The sequence below is a fragment of the Ascaphus truei genome, chromosome 6 (genome assembly GCF_040206685.1).
Source record: "Ascaphus truei isolate aAscTru1 chromosome 6, aAscTru1.hap1, whole genome shotgun sequence".
Classification (NCBI taxonomy): Eukaryota; Metazoa; Chordata; class Amphibia; order Anura; family Ascaphidae; genus Ascaphus; species Ascaphus truei.
In genome coordinates this window covers 16,960,809-16,973,345 of record NC_134488.1, presented here as the reverse complement: position 1 = coordinate 16,973,345, position 12,537 = coordinate 16,960,809, and the positions used below count along the sequence as shown (strand labels likewise).

Below are 12,537 nucleotides of genomic sequence, written 5' to 3'. Positions count from 1 at the left end.
ATATTAAGTTTATTCTATACAAGGATTCATGCTTACCAATGTAACTAATTTGTTTTTAACCATTCATTAACGTTATAAAGCCTGCCCTGTTCTTTATCATCTCCTCTACACGATTTCGGATTGTTTATGTTGCTAGTGGAGGGCAGGTGAATCGCTGTATATATGTTTTTAACTCACTCAATGTGTCAGTGGATATTTCTGTGTTCATCACACACCGGCTCTTCACCTTGGTGACGAGGGAGTGACAGGTGTAGATGATTGAACACGCTATATCATGTGCGGTCTGCGAGCTGCTATTCACTTTTTGACAAAGGCCCATTGGCTGAAACGCGTCAAAGTGTGCTAGCTCTACATTGGGAGCAATAAAGTTTTTTCACAGTCAGCTGACCAGCCTTCCATTTGTTCTGACGGCGGTGCATCGCGTGTTTCCTCCTTGTGAGGCGTCTTCTCGTAAATGATGATAGCCATGGAGTTCCTACAGATTGCACGCAAAGTACATATGGTACATATAATGGGGTGATTCAGTAATCACGGAATCGCAATATTCCTGAGATGAGTTGTATCGATGTATACCTCACATGTACCTCCAACAATGAATTTAGCGTATGGAAAATGCTAAATCTCCCACTTTATACGTTGAAAAAATAATAATGTTTTATTATAAAGACTTCCACGCGAGTGATAATTTATTTACAGTGACAGTTAAAAATCCCCATTGGTGAGTCCGCTGGCTACTACCAACCAGTAAGGTAAGTACTGTATGTAAATAGGTTATGGTAGTAACGCTATGTATCCGGAAAGGAACCGGCGGGTTTAGTAGTACTTACAACTTAAGATATTCTTGCCCTACGTTTAAACCATGATATTAGGTCCAATGCGTATATAAGGGGTCTATTATAGCAGGGGCGCGCAAACTGGGGGGCACGGGATTTTCTAGGGGGGGCGCGGTGGTTGCGGAGCCCCCACGCTCTTCCCCCAGGCATGTAAATTAAATGAGGGGGGAGGCGCGAGGCCTCTGCAACTTCCCTTACCTGCTCTCAGCCGGCTCTTCAGTGACGCGTCGCCATGACAACGCGGCTTCAAATGTCGCTGCGTCATATGACGAGTGCAACTCGAGCAGGTAAGAAGGGGGGGGGGCGCAGGCAAGGGAGAGCACGGACACGGGGGGGGCGCAGGCAAGGGAGAGCACGGACACGGGGGGGCGCAGGCAAGGGAGAGCACAGACACGGGGGGGGGGCGCAGGCAAGGGAGAGCACAGACACGGGGGGGGTGCAGGCAAGGGAGAGCACAGACACGGGGGGGCACAGGCAAAGGCAAGGGAGAGCACAGACACGGGGGGGGGCGCAGGCAAGGGAGAGCACAGACACGGGGGGGGCGCAGGTAAGGGAGAGCACAGACACGGGGGGGGCGCAGGCAAGGGAGAGCACAGACACGGGGGGGGCACAGGCAAAGGCAAGGGAGAGCACAGACACGGGGGGGGGGCGCAGGCAAGGGAGAGCACAGACACGGGGGGGCACAGGCAAGGGAGAGCACAGACACGGGGGGGGGCGCAGGCAAGGGAGAGCACAGACACGGGGGGCGCAGGTAAGGGAGAGCACAGACACGGGGGGGCGCAGGCAAGGGAGAGCACAGACACGGGGGGGGGGGCGCAGGCAAGGGAGAGCACAGACACGGGGGGGGGGCAGGCAAGGGAGAGCACAGACACGGGGGGGGGGGCGCAGGCAAGGGAGAGCACAGACGCGGGGGGGGGCGCAGGTAAGGGAGAGCATAGACACGGGGGGGGCGCAGGCAAGGGAGAGCACAGACACGGGGGGGGCACAGGCAAAGGCAAGGGAGAGCACAGACACGGGGGGGGGGCGCAGGCAAGGGAGAGCACAGACACGGGGGGCACAGGCAAGGGAGAGCACAGTCACGGGGGGGGCGCAGGCAAGGGAGAGCACAGACACGGGGGGGGCGCAGGCAAGGGAGAGCACAGACACGGGTGGGTCGCAGGCAAGGGAGAGCACAGACATGGGGGGGGCGCAGGCAAGGGAGAGCACAGACACGGGGGGGCGCAGGCAAGGGAGAGCACAGACACGGGGGGGGGCGCAGGCAAGGGAGAGCACAGACACGGGGGGCGCAGGCAAGGGAGAGCACAGACACGGGAGAGCACAGACACGGGGGGCGCAGGCAAGGGAGAGCACAGACACGGGGGGGCGCAGGCAAGGGAGAGCACAGACACGGGGGGCGCAGGCAAGGGAGAGCACAGACACGGGGGGGCGCAGGCAAGGGAGAGCACAGACACGGGGGGGGCGCAGGCAAGGGAGAGCACAGACACAGGGGGCGTGAACTGAAAAGTTTGCGCACCGCTGTATTATAGTATACAAAAGAGGGAACACAGCTGTGTCCCAACAAAGTATTCCTCTTTGAAGATTTATAATAGTGTTCGTGTGGAGGCTATTATAATAGTGTTACAAAGTAACACAAACATAGAACACAGTGATTGTTGAGCTGAATAACCAATTTAACCAAGAATAGCTATTCAGGTGTCTATATATGATCGCATACTATAGGAATATATGAGCAGGATAACCGCTATAAAGATATATCTAGAGCCGATATAGCAGCATTCATTTAGAGCATTCTTCTAAGCGTTATATTGCTGCGGAGGTATAGAAGCGCACAGGACACAGCTGTCGCTATAAGGCAGCGCACACAATCTCCGCTACAAGTGTGGGCTGTCACATGTTGCTATTGTGATAATTCTCCGCATTCGCTAAATAGAAATTGTGTGTAGCAAAAACACCGCCACACAACCAGGTCGCGATGTTGTTCCGATGCCGGACACCTCCCGCTTCCGACGTCACCGCACATATTATTTAGAGAATGCTGAGAATTATCACAATGTGTTGCTCTTTTGTAGCGGAGATTGTGTGCGCTGCCTTATAGCGACAGCCGTGTCCTGTGCGCTTTTATACCTCCGCAGCAATATAACGCTTAGAAGAATGCTCTAAATGAATGCTGCTATATAGGCTCTACATATTCCTTTATAGCGGTTATCCTGCTCATATATTCCTATAGTATGCTATCATATATAGACACCTGCATTCTTGGTTAAATTGGTTATTCAGCTCAACAATCACTGTGTTCTATGTTTGTGTTACTTTGAAACACTATTATAATAGCCTCCACACGGTCACTATTGTAAATCTTCAAAGAGGAATACTTTGTTGGGACACAGCTGTGTTCCCTCTTTTTTTGTATACTATTATAGGCCCCTTATATACGCATTGGACCTAATATCATGGTTTAAACTTAGGGCAAGAATATCTTAAGTTGTAAGTACTACTAAACCCGCCGGTTCCTTTCCGGATACATAGCGTTACTACCATAACCTATTTACATACAGTACTTACCTTACTGGTTGGTAGTAGCCAGCGGACTCACCAATGGGGATTTTTAACCGTCACTGTAAATAAATTATCACTCGCGTGGAAGTCTTTATAATAAAACATTATTATTTTTTCAACGTATAAAGTGGGAGATTTTGCATTTTCCGTACGTTAAATTCATTGTTGGAGGTACATGTGAGGTATACATCGATACAACTCATCTCAGGAATATTGTGATTACTGGATCACCCCATTATATGTACCATATGTACTTTGCGTGCAATCTGTGGGAACTCCATGGCTATCATCAGTTATCCCTATACACTTATCATCTGAGATCAGACTCCAAAAGACTGTTCATGGTCCCAAGGCTCAACAAAGTATCCGGCCGTTCCTCCTTTTCCTACCGTGCACCCCAAAACTGGAACAACCTACCAGAGACTCTCACAGCCACCTACAGTTTAAGTTCTTCCAAATCTAAGGCTGTCTCACATTTTAACCTGGTCTGTAACTGTTACATACGCCCATAATATATATTTTCTTTAACTGTGCATGCAATGTCTTGTATATAATGTATACCCTGTTCATTTGTGTAACTGTATTTGTAACCATGTATTATTTGTCTTAACTCTATGCCCAGGACATACTTGAAAACGAGAGGTAACTCTCAATGTACTACTTCCTGGTAAAATATTTTATAAATAAATACAGCCAAAGTGGCCTGTGACCAATTTCTCTGCAAGCCCCTTTGGCAGTAAATACCGGCACGCATTGTTGTACCCCTCTGCACCTTAGATTTTCTATATTATAATAATTCTAGAGCGTCTTTTGGTTTGAGCGGGTAGTCAACTTTAGTGACATATCCATGGATTTGCAAGCTTGCTTTTTAAAGCAGCAATCACCCCCTCCCTCCCCCAGAAGTATACATGTTAGTATCTTGTCGCCCCCCACCCCGAGCGTCCTGCTCTTTAATTTATTTATTTTTAAACATTCTAGTGTTAACAATCATGATTTTTCTTAAGGTCTAGCTTCTGAGGTTACCATGGTAACCCTTGGACTGCAATGTGCTGTGGGTTGAGCTCCATTATAATCCCCCAGACACTCGGTATACAAAGGCGTATATCTCCTAAATAAAGCCTCCGATTTAAAAAAAAAACAACAAAAAAAACGGGAAAAGGACAAACAGTGGTACAAAAAAAAAGATGGCGATAATCGCAGACTGCTGCTCGTACATCTGTCCTAGAAATGGGTGGGTATTTACACAAGTAATAAAGTTCAATTAATACTTGAGAGACATGTTACGGAGCATGCTGGACTCTGTCAGCGGTCCCGAACCTTCCAAGTGAATTGGAATATAAGCAGCAGGCATAATCTGAGGCCCGGGACATTCCTGTTGTGTTTCATAAAGCAAAAAGTGTGCTTACCACACCAGGAACCACACCAGGATGCCAAAAAGTGCATTTTATTGGAAGTCTTGTGATTTCAGTGTTTCAACCCATCAAGAAGTGGGGCCACCGTCGGGGTCGGTATCAGCAGTTTAATTATCCGCTTCCTGGTATCCACTTGCAAGCATTTTAGTCAGGGAAAAAACGTGTCTGCCATAGAAGCAGGGGAGGTGTTATCACCCCTAGTTTAAACGTTAACCAAAGATGGTCTGCCACAATAAACCGAAGTAAATGCGGCCTACAAAATAAAAAATAACAATGACATCTTTGGGCAAATGTAAATCATTTTCCAGTGTTCGGTTTGTGAGCGTGAATTGCTGAAACTTGGAGGGTCTCACATTCATACATAAAAGGTTGATCAGAAAGAGAATCGGCCCAAAAGAATCCCGATTGTTATGCACTCGGGAAATAACATGTAATGGATAAATCTTAATCCAGGGGTATTGGTGTCCCCTCATAGGGCCATCCCAGTGGATCAACAGAATATAACATAAAGGTTATTTTATTACATAGAAATATTGTGTGTGTGTGTGTGCGCAGTGAAACATACTGTAGTTAAAATCCTTGGTGGTGATGAAGCTATTCCAAATAGATGGAGTGTAGATGGCATACACCATTAGAAGACCCTAACAGGGATATGTAACCCACTTGTTGAGCGGCAGGTATTTCGTTGTACGATTTATGAGGGTCTCACATTCTCCAGTTACCCCCAAGTGTGGGCTGTCCCTGTGTGCTGAGCAATTTCCCTTCCCTCGCACCTGTTTTGCCTGAGGAGTGGGCGTAAGATTCCTTCACAGGGTGTGGGAGCGGGCAAACCATAGACTTGAAGGGAATAGTAAAACGTATCATTCAAGAAGGGGAATGTTTTTCCTTCGTTATTCACTCGAGAGAGAGAGTCAATTACGTTGGCTAATGCTCTACATTATTCTACAGCATGTGCTTGTGAAGTGTTTACGGCGGGTGTATGTGTATAGCGGTCCATGTTCAAGTGGACATGAGGCAATACAGACCTCTAATCTGTTGTATTAAAAATCAGGCAACATCCCTACGTGAGACAAACGTGCTGCAATTAATCATTAAAAGCAATACAGCAATTAAACTAAATGTGGTGCATTGTCTTTGTCCGTTATTCTATTGCTGTCCAGGTGTAAGACATGATTGCTTTATCTGCTTTTATGTGTGTATTTTAGGATCAGAGACTTCAAGGGGGCTATGAAAATGTCCCAACGATTGACATTCACATGAACCAAGTTGGCTATGAGAAGGAATGGCAAAAGTTCCTACTAGACTTCATTGCCCCTATAACAGAGAAAATGTTTCCGGGCTACTACACCAGGGTAAGACTCTCACAGCGGGTTAACTGGTGACGCTCCACCTGGCAGCAATATTATTTATATAAAAATCACATTTTAAATCAGTTCTGAAAGGTTATCTGGAAACATCTGTCAATGTTGTAATCTGAATCTTGTGTTATTTTTTAGTTGATCTCCTGACAGGGATAGGCAATATTCAGATTGGGTTGGGAGAAAAAAGACAAATATTAATTTTTTTTTCCCCGAATCCCTTCTGCAAAGTGAAAGTAAAGAAAATGTAACTTTTTTTCCCCCATACTTTTTTTTTTTCAGTCTTTACAGAAGCAGCCCCACTGCTCAACTTTTTAAAAATGTTTTTTTTTAAATGGCTGTTAAGCAGGGGTCCCCGGAGCTGAATCGTGTGTCTGGTTCCCGAGATACCTGTAAAGGTGGCACTGGTAATGTTCCCTCCAGGGAAAACAAAATGGCCGGTCAAATCTCCCATCTTACGCAGGCCAAGAGGAAGCCGCAACATCGCAGCTTCCGATTGGCCGGCGTGGATTTAAATATGCGGAAGTACAGGCACTACCTTTCCCCAGTATGTATCTTAAGAACCAGGGGGTTCACTGAGCCGAAATTACTGCAGTTCAGCTCTCGGGACCCGTGTCTTTCCATCCTTCTGAAAAAAACAAAACACATCCCACATTTACAGGCGCAGTTCACCCCTGCCACCCGCCATCTTTTTATATATTTTATTTGTAGTATTCTGGTAAACCCAATAAACATTATCTATTCATTTTGGTTTTAGATGAGACTGTGGTTGAGTGTTGAGCTATAATACCGGCTTAGTTCCTTCTTGGATACTGGAAATGGCGCTCTGAGTGAAAAAAACCCAATAATAATATAATATATTTATTATTATTATATATTTCTCTGTCAGTATGCATCGTTCTATGCAATATGTATTTATCCGTGCAGGCACTGTTTGAGATGGCTTTTGTAGTGCGATACAGACCTGATGAGCAGCCGTCGCTCTCTCCTCACCACGATGCTTCAACCTTCACCATCAACATTGCTCTGAACAGCTTGGGCAAAGATTATGAGGTCAGTGCCTGAGTACTTACAGTATGCAACCTTTTATCAGCACTTACTAGCGGGGCAGCCACCTGGTTGGGAGGTGGGAGGATGGCGCCTGGACAAGTGTCCCGGACACCACGGCCGAACCTGGAATTTTGTTCCAGACTTCAAGTAGGTTGCGACTACTGGGATTGGCTGAGGGGCTGGGGCCCCCTTCCTGTGCAGATGGGTCCTATGCCCACTGGTCAACAGGTACCCCTGCGCTGCACAAGATAATTTCCCCCCCCTCCCCCCTCTGCACAAGCTAATCCCCCCCCACCCTCCCCCCTCTGCACAAGCTTCCACTACCCCCCCCCACCCCCCCAGATAATGCATTTGAAAAGTTATTTTTCTTGTATGTACCTGCACCAAAGATGCTAAAATTGTGTTGCCTGCGCCTTGCGGAAGAGATCCCAATGGGGGTTGTTAATTAAATTGTTCTAGTACTGATCAGGGCACAATCGCAGAGAAACTCCCATCCACTTCCGTGCAATACTGCTCTGATCTGCACTATTGTAGTATAATGAATAACCCCCTGTTAGGTCCGGAATTTGCTGGGTACCATTATTGATGATATAGCATTAACATGTTCCACAGCCCAGCTGTACACAGTGGGAGACAAGTGACAACGAGGGTTATTGATCAGACTCCCAGTTACTAGATTAGGGCAACACTGGTACAAAAACAAAATAGCAGCAGATTTAAGTAAGATATAACATGATTCAATTTTTTTTACATTTTTTATAAAGTTGGTCTTTTTTAGCGCCAGTTTTTTCCTGAGGCTTTTTCCTGAGGCTTCCAATGACAGCGGTTGACGTGTTAAATTAAAGTAGTGGCCGTGTGCGATTTAAAAAAAATCTATAATTACTAAACGTTGGGGCACCGCTATTTAGACTATATGAGGAAGCAATAAACATGGAGTAAATAAAAGGAGGCTTATTAAAATGTTATTTATTTTTTTATTGCTATTTTTTTTTTTTTTTTAAGTTAGTGGAATTGTAACTTTGTAAATCATTCAATTAAAAAAAAATGTAAGTGGTGCTCTGTGTGTACAAAAATAAAATAAATAGCAGGACCCCATCACACTGGCCGCTGGATAACGTGATTTATTATCTATAACCACATCGTTGTATTTTTCTGGACACTGGTCACCATGCCTTCATCAGGATTATGTGCTGATGTCCAGAAATTCAAAATCGGTGAAATTATGGGGTAAAAAGCTATAAAGAGGAAAAGGGACCCATTTTACATTTTCTTTTCCCCCCGCTCAAATAGAACAGCTTTAAAAAAAATAAAATACAAAAATAATACAAACATCTGGTATTGTAAGAGAGTCCTCTTGTACCATCACACTGGGACCGCTGGTCGGGCAGTACACCACACACTGGGACCGCTGGTCGGGCAGTACACCACACACTGTGACCGCTGGTCGGGCAGTACACCACACACTGGGACCGCTGGTCGGGCAGTACACCACACACTGGGACCGCTGGTCGGGCAGTACACCACACATTGTGACCGCTGGTCGGGCAGTACACCACACACTTTAAACAAAAGTAGGAAAATATTTTTGAGAGGACCATAAATTCGTTGTTGTCACTTACAATGTGGATATGAAGCGGTGTGTTTGGACCATCTTGGCTGCCCCGCCTCCCTGATAATGTAGGGACGTTTATTCCTCCCCTTGCGTGGCAAATAACCAATTAAAAGCAGAAATCGCCACCGCCCCCCAGAAGCACATCCTTTAATGAAAAGCTTAATGTTAAAAATGTACTTTCCTCGGCTCTGTCTTCTGCGGTTACCATGGTAACTGGGCGATGGGGTGGGCTTTATTTGAACCTGAATAAAGCATTAGATTGGAAAAATAAAACCAAACCGTGTTGGATTGGGGGAAAAAGGGAGATAGGCACAGACCGCTGCCTTAACACCTCTGGAATGCCCTTCCCCTCAATACCCAACTAGCACCCTCTCTATCCACCATTAAGATCCACCTCAAAACACACTTGCTTAAAGAAGCATATGAGTAGCCCCGTGGCTAATACTAAATACGATACATAAGGCTTGGCCCCCTGCAGCTGCACTTACCAGAACTCCCTCCTACTGTCTCTATACGTCCTTCCTACCAATTAGATTGTAAGCTTTTCGGAGCAAGGACTACTCTTCCACAATGTTACTTTTATGTCTGATGCACTTATTCCCATGACCTGTTATTTGTATTATTTGTTTAATTACCACGTGTATTACTGCTGTGACGCGCTATGTACATTTAATGGTGCTATATAAATAAAGACATACATGCACACATTAAAACGTGGTACCTAAATGACCTAATGTCCTTTTACCTATCGCTGAACATGTATTTTTAACGTTGCAGGGAGGCGGCTGCAGATTCCTGCGTTATAATTGCTCCGTACAAGCCCCAAGGAAAGGCTGGGCTTTAATGCACCCAGGACGATTAACTCATTACCACGAAGGACTCCTGACTACGAAAGGAACGCGATACATTGCAGTCACTTTTGTGGATCCCTAGGTTACCCACCGGCCTTAAAAAGAACACTCGAGATGCAACATTTAGAAAGTATTAAGAGAATGGGTAGTATTAGCAGTCCGGTTCCAAGCAGCGTATCCCACTGCACGAGGATTCCTAATGCAGTCTCCTTTTCGGAAGAGGTCCTGGGGACGCCGGCAATCCCCCATTTTTCTGTTTTCGTTCATTAGCACACACTTAAATTGACTTGCAAATGTCACACAGGGTGCTGGATTTGAAACACAAATGGAAAACGAACAGGACTTTCCCGGTTTTTAAGTAGGTGCTTAGTACAGAAAATAGTGTTTCAGAGTTTCAGTGTTATGTAATCAAAAAAAAAAAGTGCCTTAAATAGAAGAGCGAGAATCAACGACATTTCAACAGCGCTGGTGTATTTTAAATATAGCGGTACGTTTTTTTAAAAATATTTTTTTAAATAGAAGGGCCACCAGTGTTTCAACCAACTGTTATTTATAGTGAATGTACTTAGCACAAAGACTATCAATGCTGAATGTAATGACTTTCTCACTCCATACAGCGATCACATGTGATATAGTCCATAAAATATTCCACAAATTCTCCCTGCAGCAAAAGTGGCCGTAATAAAAAGAAATCCCGGCGCCTTCAATGTTTTTTGCATTTTAAAAGCGTGTCGAGCGAGTCAAATAATTTTGTGACGTCCTATTGGGAAGGAATATCCTTCGGATTCAGATGCTGCTATGTTTAAAATGATATAGGAACGTTCCTGCTTTTAATTGATTATACTGTACGTGACTCCTATGGCAGCTCCCTTTTTTAGGAGTCCCTGCTCCGAAGAGCTTACAATCTAATCTCCCTTTTCACCTGTGTGCATCAGATACTAAAACTGTTCTGCAGAGAAGCTCATTGGGGCAGATTCATCAAGTGCCGGTAGGGTTAGCACACCTGATCCGGCAACCCTTATCGGTACTTGATGAATTTGCCCCATTGGACCTTGCTCTACTACCTGCAGAGCCGGGGCGGCCAACTCCCAGCCCTCAAGGGCCACCAATATGTAGAGGTTTTCAGGATATCCCTGCTTCAGCACAGGAAGCTGTCGTTGACTGAGCCACCTGTGCTGAAGCAGGGATATCCTGAAAACATCTAACTATTTGGTGGCCCTTCAGGACTGGGATTTGGCCGCCCCGGCTCTGCAGTGCACACACGGACCTCTAAAGCAAACCGGGTGATATTTCTTTTTACACCGCCGGTTTCGTGTTCACGGTGATTATATAAATCAGGGAGCGGAGGAGGGCTCAATAACCATCATTTAGTTATAAAAAGCCGGGGTGAACCACAGGCTCCAAGAACACTTCCAATCGGACTGTGCCAAGATTTATCAATGGAACATTTTCAAGTTCACGGCTTCCCCAAATAGCACCACAAGACTATGAATATTTAATGTGTCATGTACATTGTGTTGTTGAGGGTTTTACATTAAAACAAAGATTTGTGCTTGTTACTTGTGTGCAGTGTCTGTCTGGTCTGGAACAAGACTGCCTTGCCGATTAGAGACTTTGGTGCTTATGAAGGCCCATGAAACTGTAGTGTACAAGACATTCAATAGACACATTACACATCCGATAATATGGCATGGTCAAGCCCTGTCACATCATATTGCCGGCTTCATGGTGGTGCCATGCGACTGCACCGGCCCTACGCAGTTCCCAGGCCCAACTTCCGTAATCAAAGTTTAAATGTGCTTGCCGGGGAAAGCGGCTGGGCCGTTAAAGTGCCGGGATCACCTACTGCTACCGTGAGAAGACACTGGGCCCTGACGTGACGCGAGGGTGGACGAGGCCCTGCATGTCACGGCGATGGTGCCGGCTCTGGAGGAGGTAAGAGGCCCGGCACACCGTGCACACCGGTCCCTGCCAAACACCCAGCCGATGTGATACAATGTATGGCATGGCCGGGTATGTCGCACTCATCGTGTAAGAGAATAAATATGGGAAGGGAGCTGGAAGGAAGGGTGAGGGGCATTACCAGACCTTGCTGTGAGGACAAAGCCATGACACCTACACATTCACATACACCAGGCTTACACTTGTACATATATATTTTTCATTTAGTGCCAACAGTGCGCACAGCGCTTCACAAAATGACAGTATACAGAAAATAAAGTACAAACAGTGGGGATTAGAGCAAGATTTAACAAAAAAAGAATAATGAATTCTGTATCCAATCCTATTTCCCATCCTCTAAGGGCAAGAGCACACGTGGCGCTTCGCGGCGCCGTCTGCTGGAAGATGTGTAAACATCCCCAGCAGACGGAATGTTCCGCAGGCGGGCGGTGGGTAAATAATGTAATAAAAATAATGTAATAATGAGAATAAATAATAAATACAATGATAAACCCGTTCCCCAGCAATTTCAGCAACCAATGAAAACGTCTGGACATTGATGGCGGCTGCAACTGACGTCGCGCTGCTGCAGCCGGGAATCACAGTTTGGAAAGACTCCAGCAGCGGCGACAACACCGCGCTTCGCAGCCAGTGGTAGTTTCAACAATGAACACCGCCACTGGCCGCCATGCGTGCTCCAGCCCTAAGTCTCCTGAGCACTACATGATGATGGACATGTGTTGCCCACGTGCCTGAAGTGGTCAGTGTGTTCATACATCATAAATGTGAGCCGGATATATACCAGAGCAGCTCTACCCGGTGCAGGAACCCCAACCCTCTCTAATAGCGCGTCTGAGATCAGGTGCATTGTAAGGAACCCCAACCCTCTCTAATAGAGCGTCTGAGATCAGGTGCATTGTAAGG

General features: G+C 46.0%; 1 protein-coding gene across 1 annotated transcript in view; it reads left to right on the top strand.

Annotated features, from left to right (window-relative positions):
* PLOD1 (procollagen-lysine,2-oxoglutarate 5-dioxygenase 1) overlaps positions 1-11,231 on the top strand; it is a 44,002-nt gene extending 32,771 nt beyond the window's left edge. Inside the window, exons 16-18 of the mRNA XM_075606519.1 lie at positions 6,007-6,153; positions 7,087-7,212; positions 9,599-11,231. Of these exons, the coding sequence (XP_075462634.1) occupies positions 6,007-6,153; positions 7,087-7,212; positions 9,599-9,754 (429 nt within the window). The 3' untranslated portion in view covers positions 9,755-11,231. The remainder of the gene's footprint in view (positions 1-6,006; positions 6,154-7,086; positions 7,213-9,598) is intronic.
* The last annotated feature ends 1,306 nt before the right edge of the window (positions 11,232-12,537 follow it).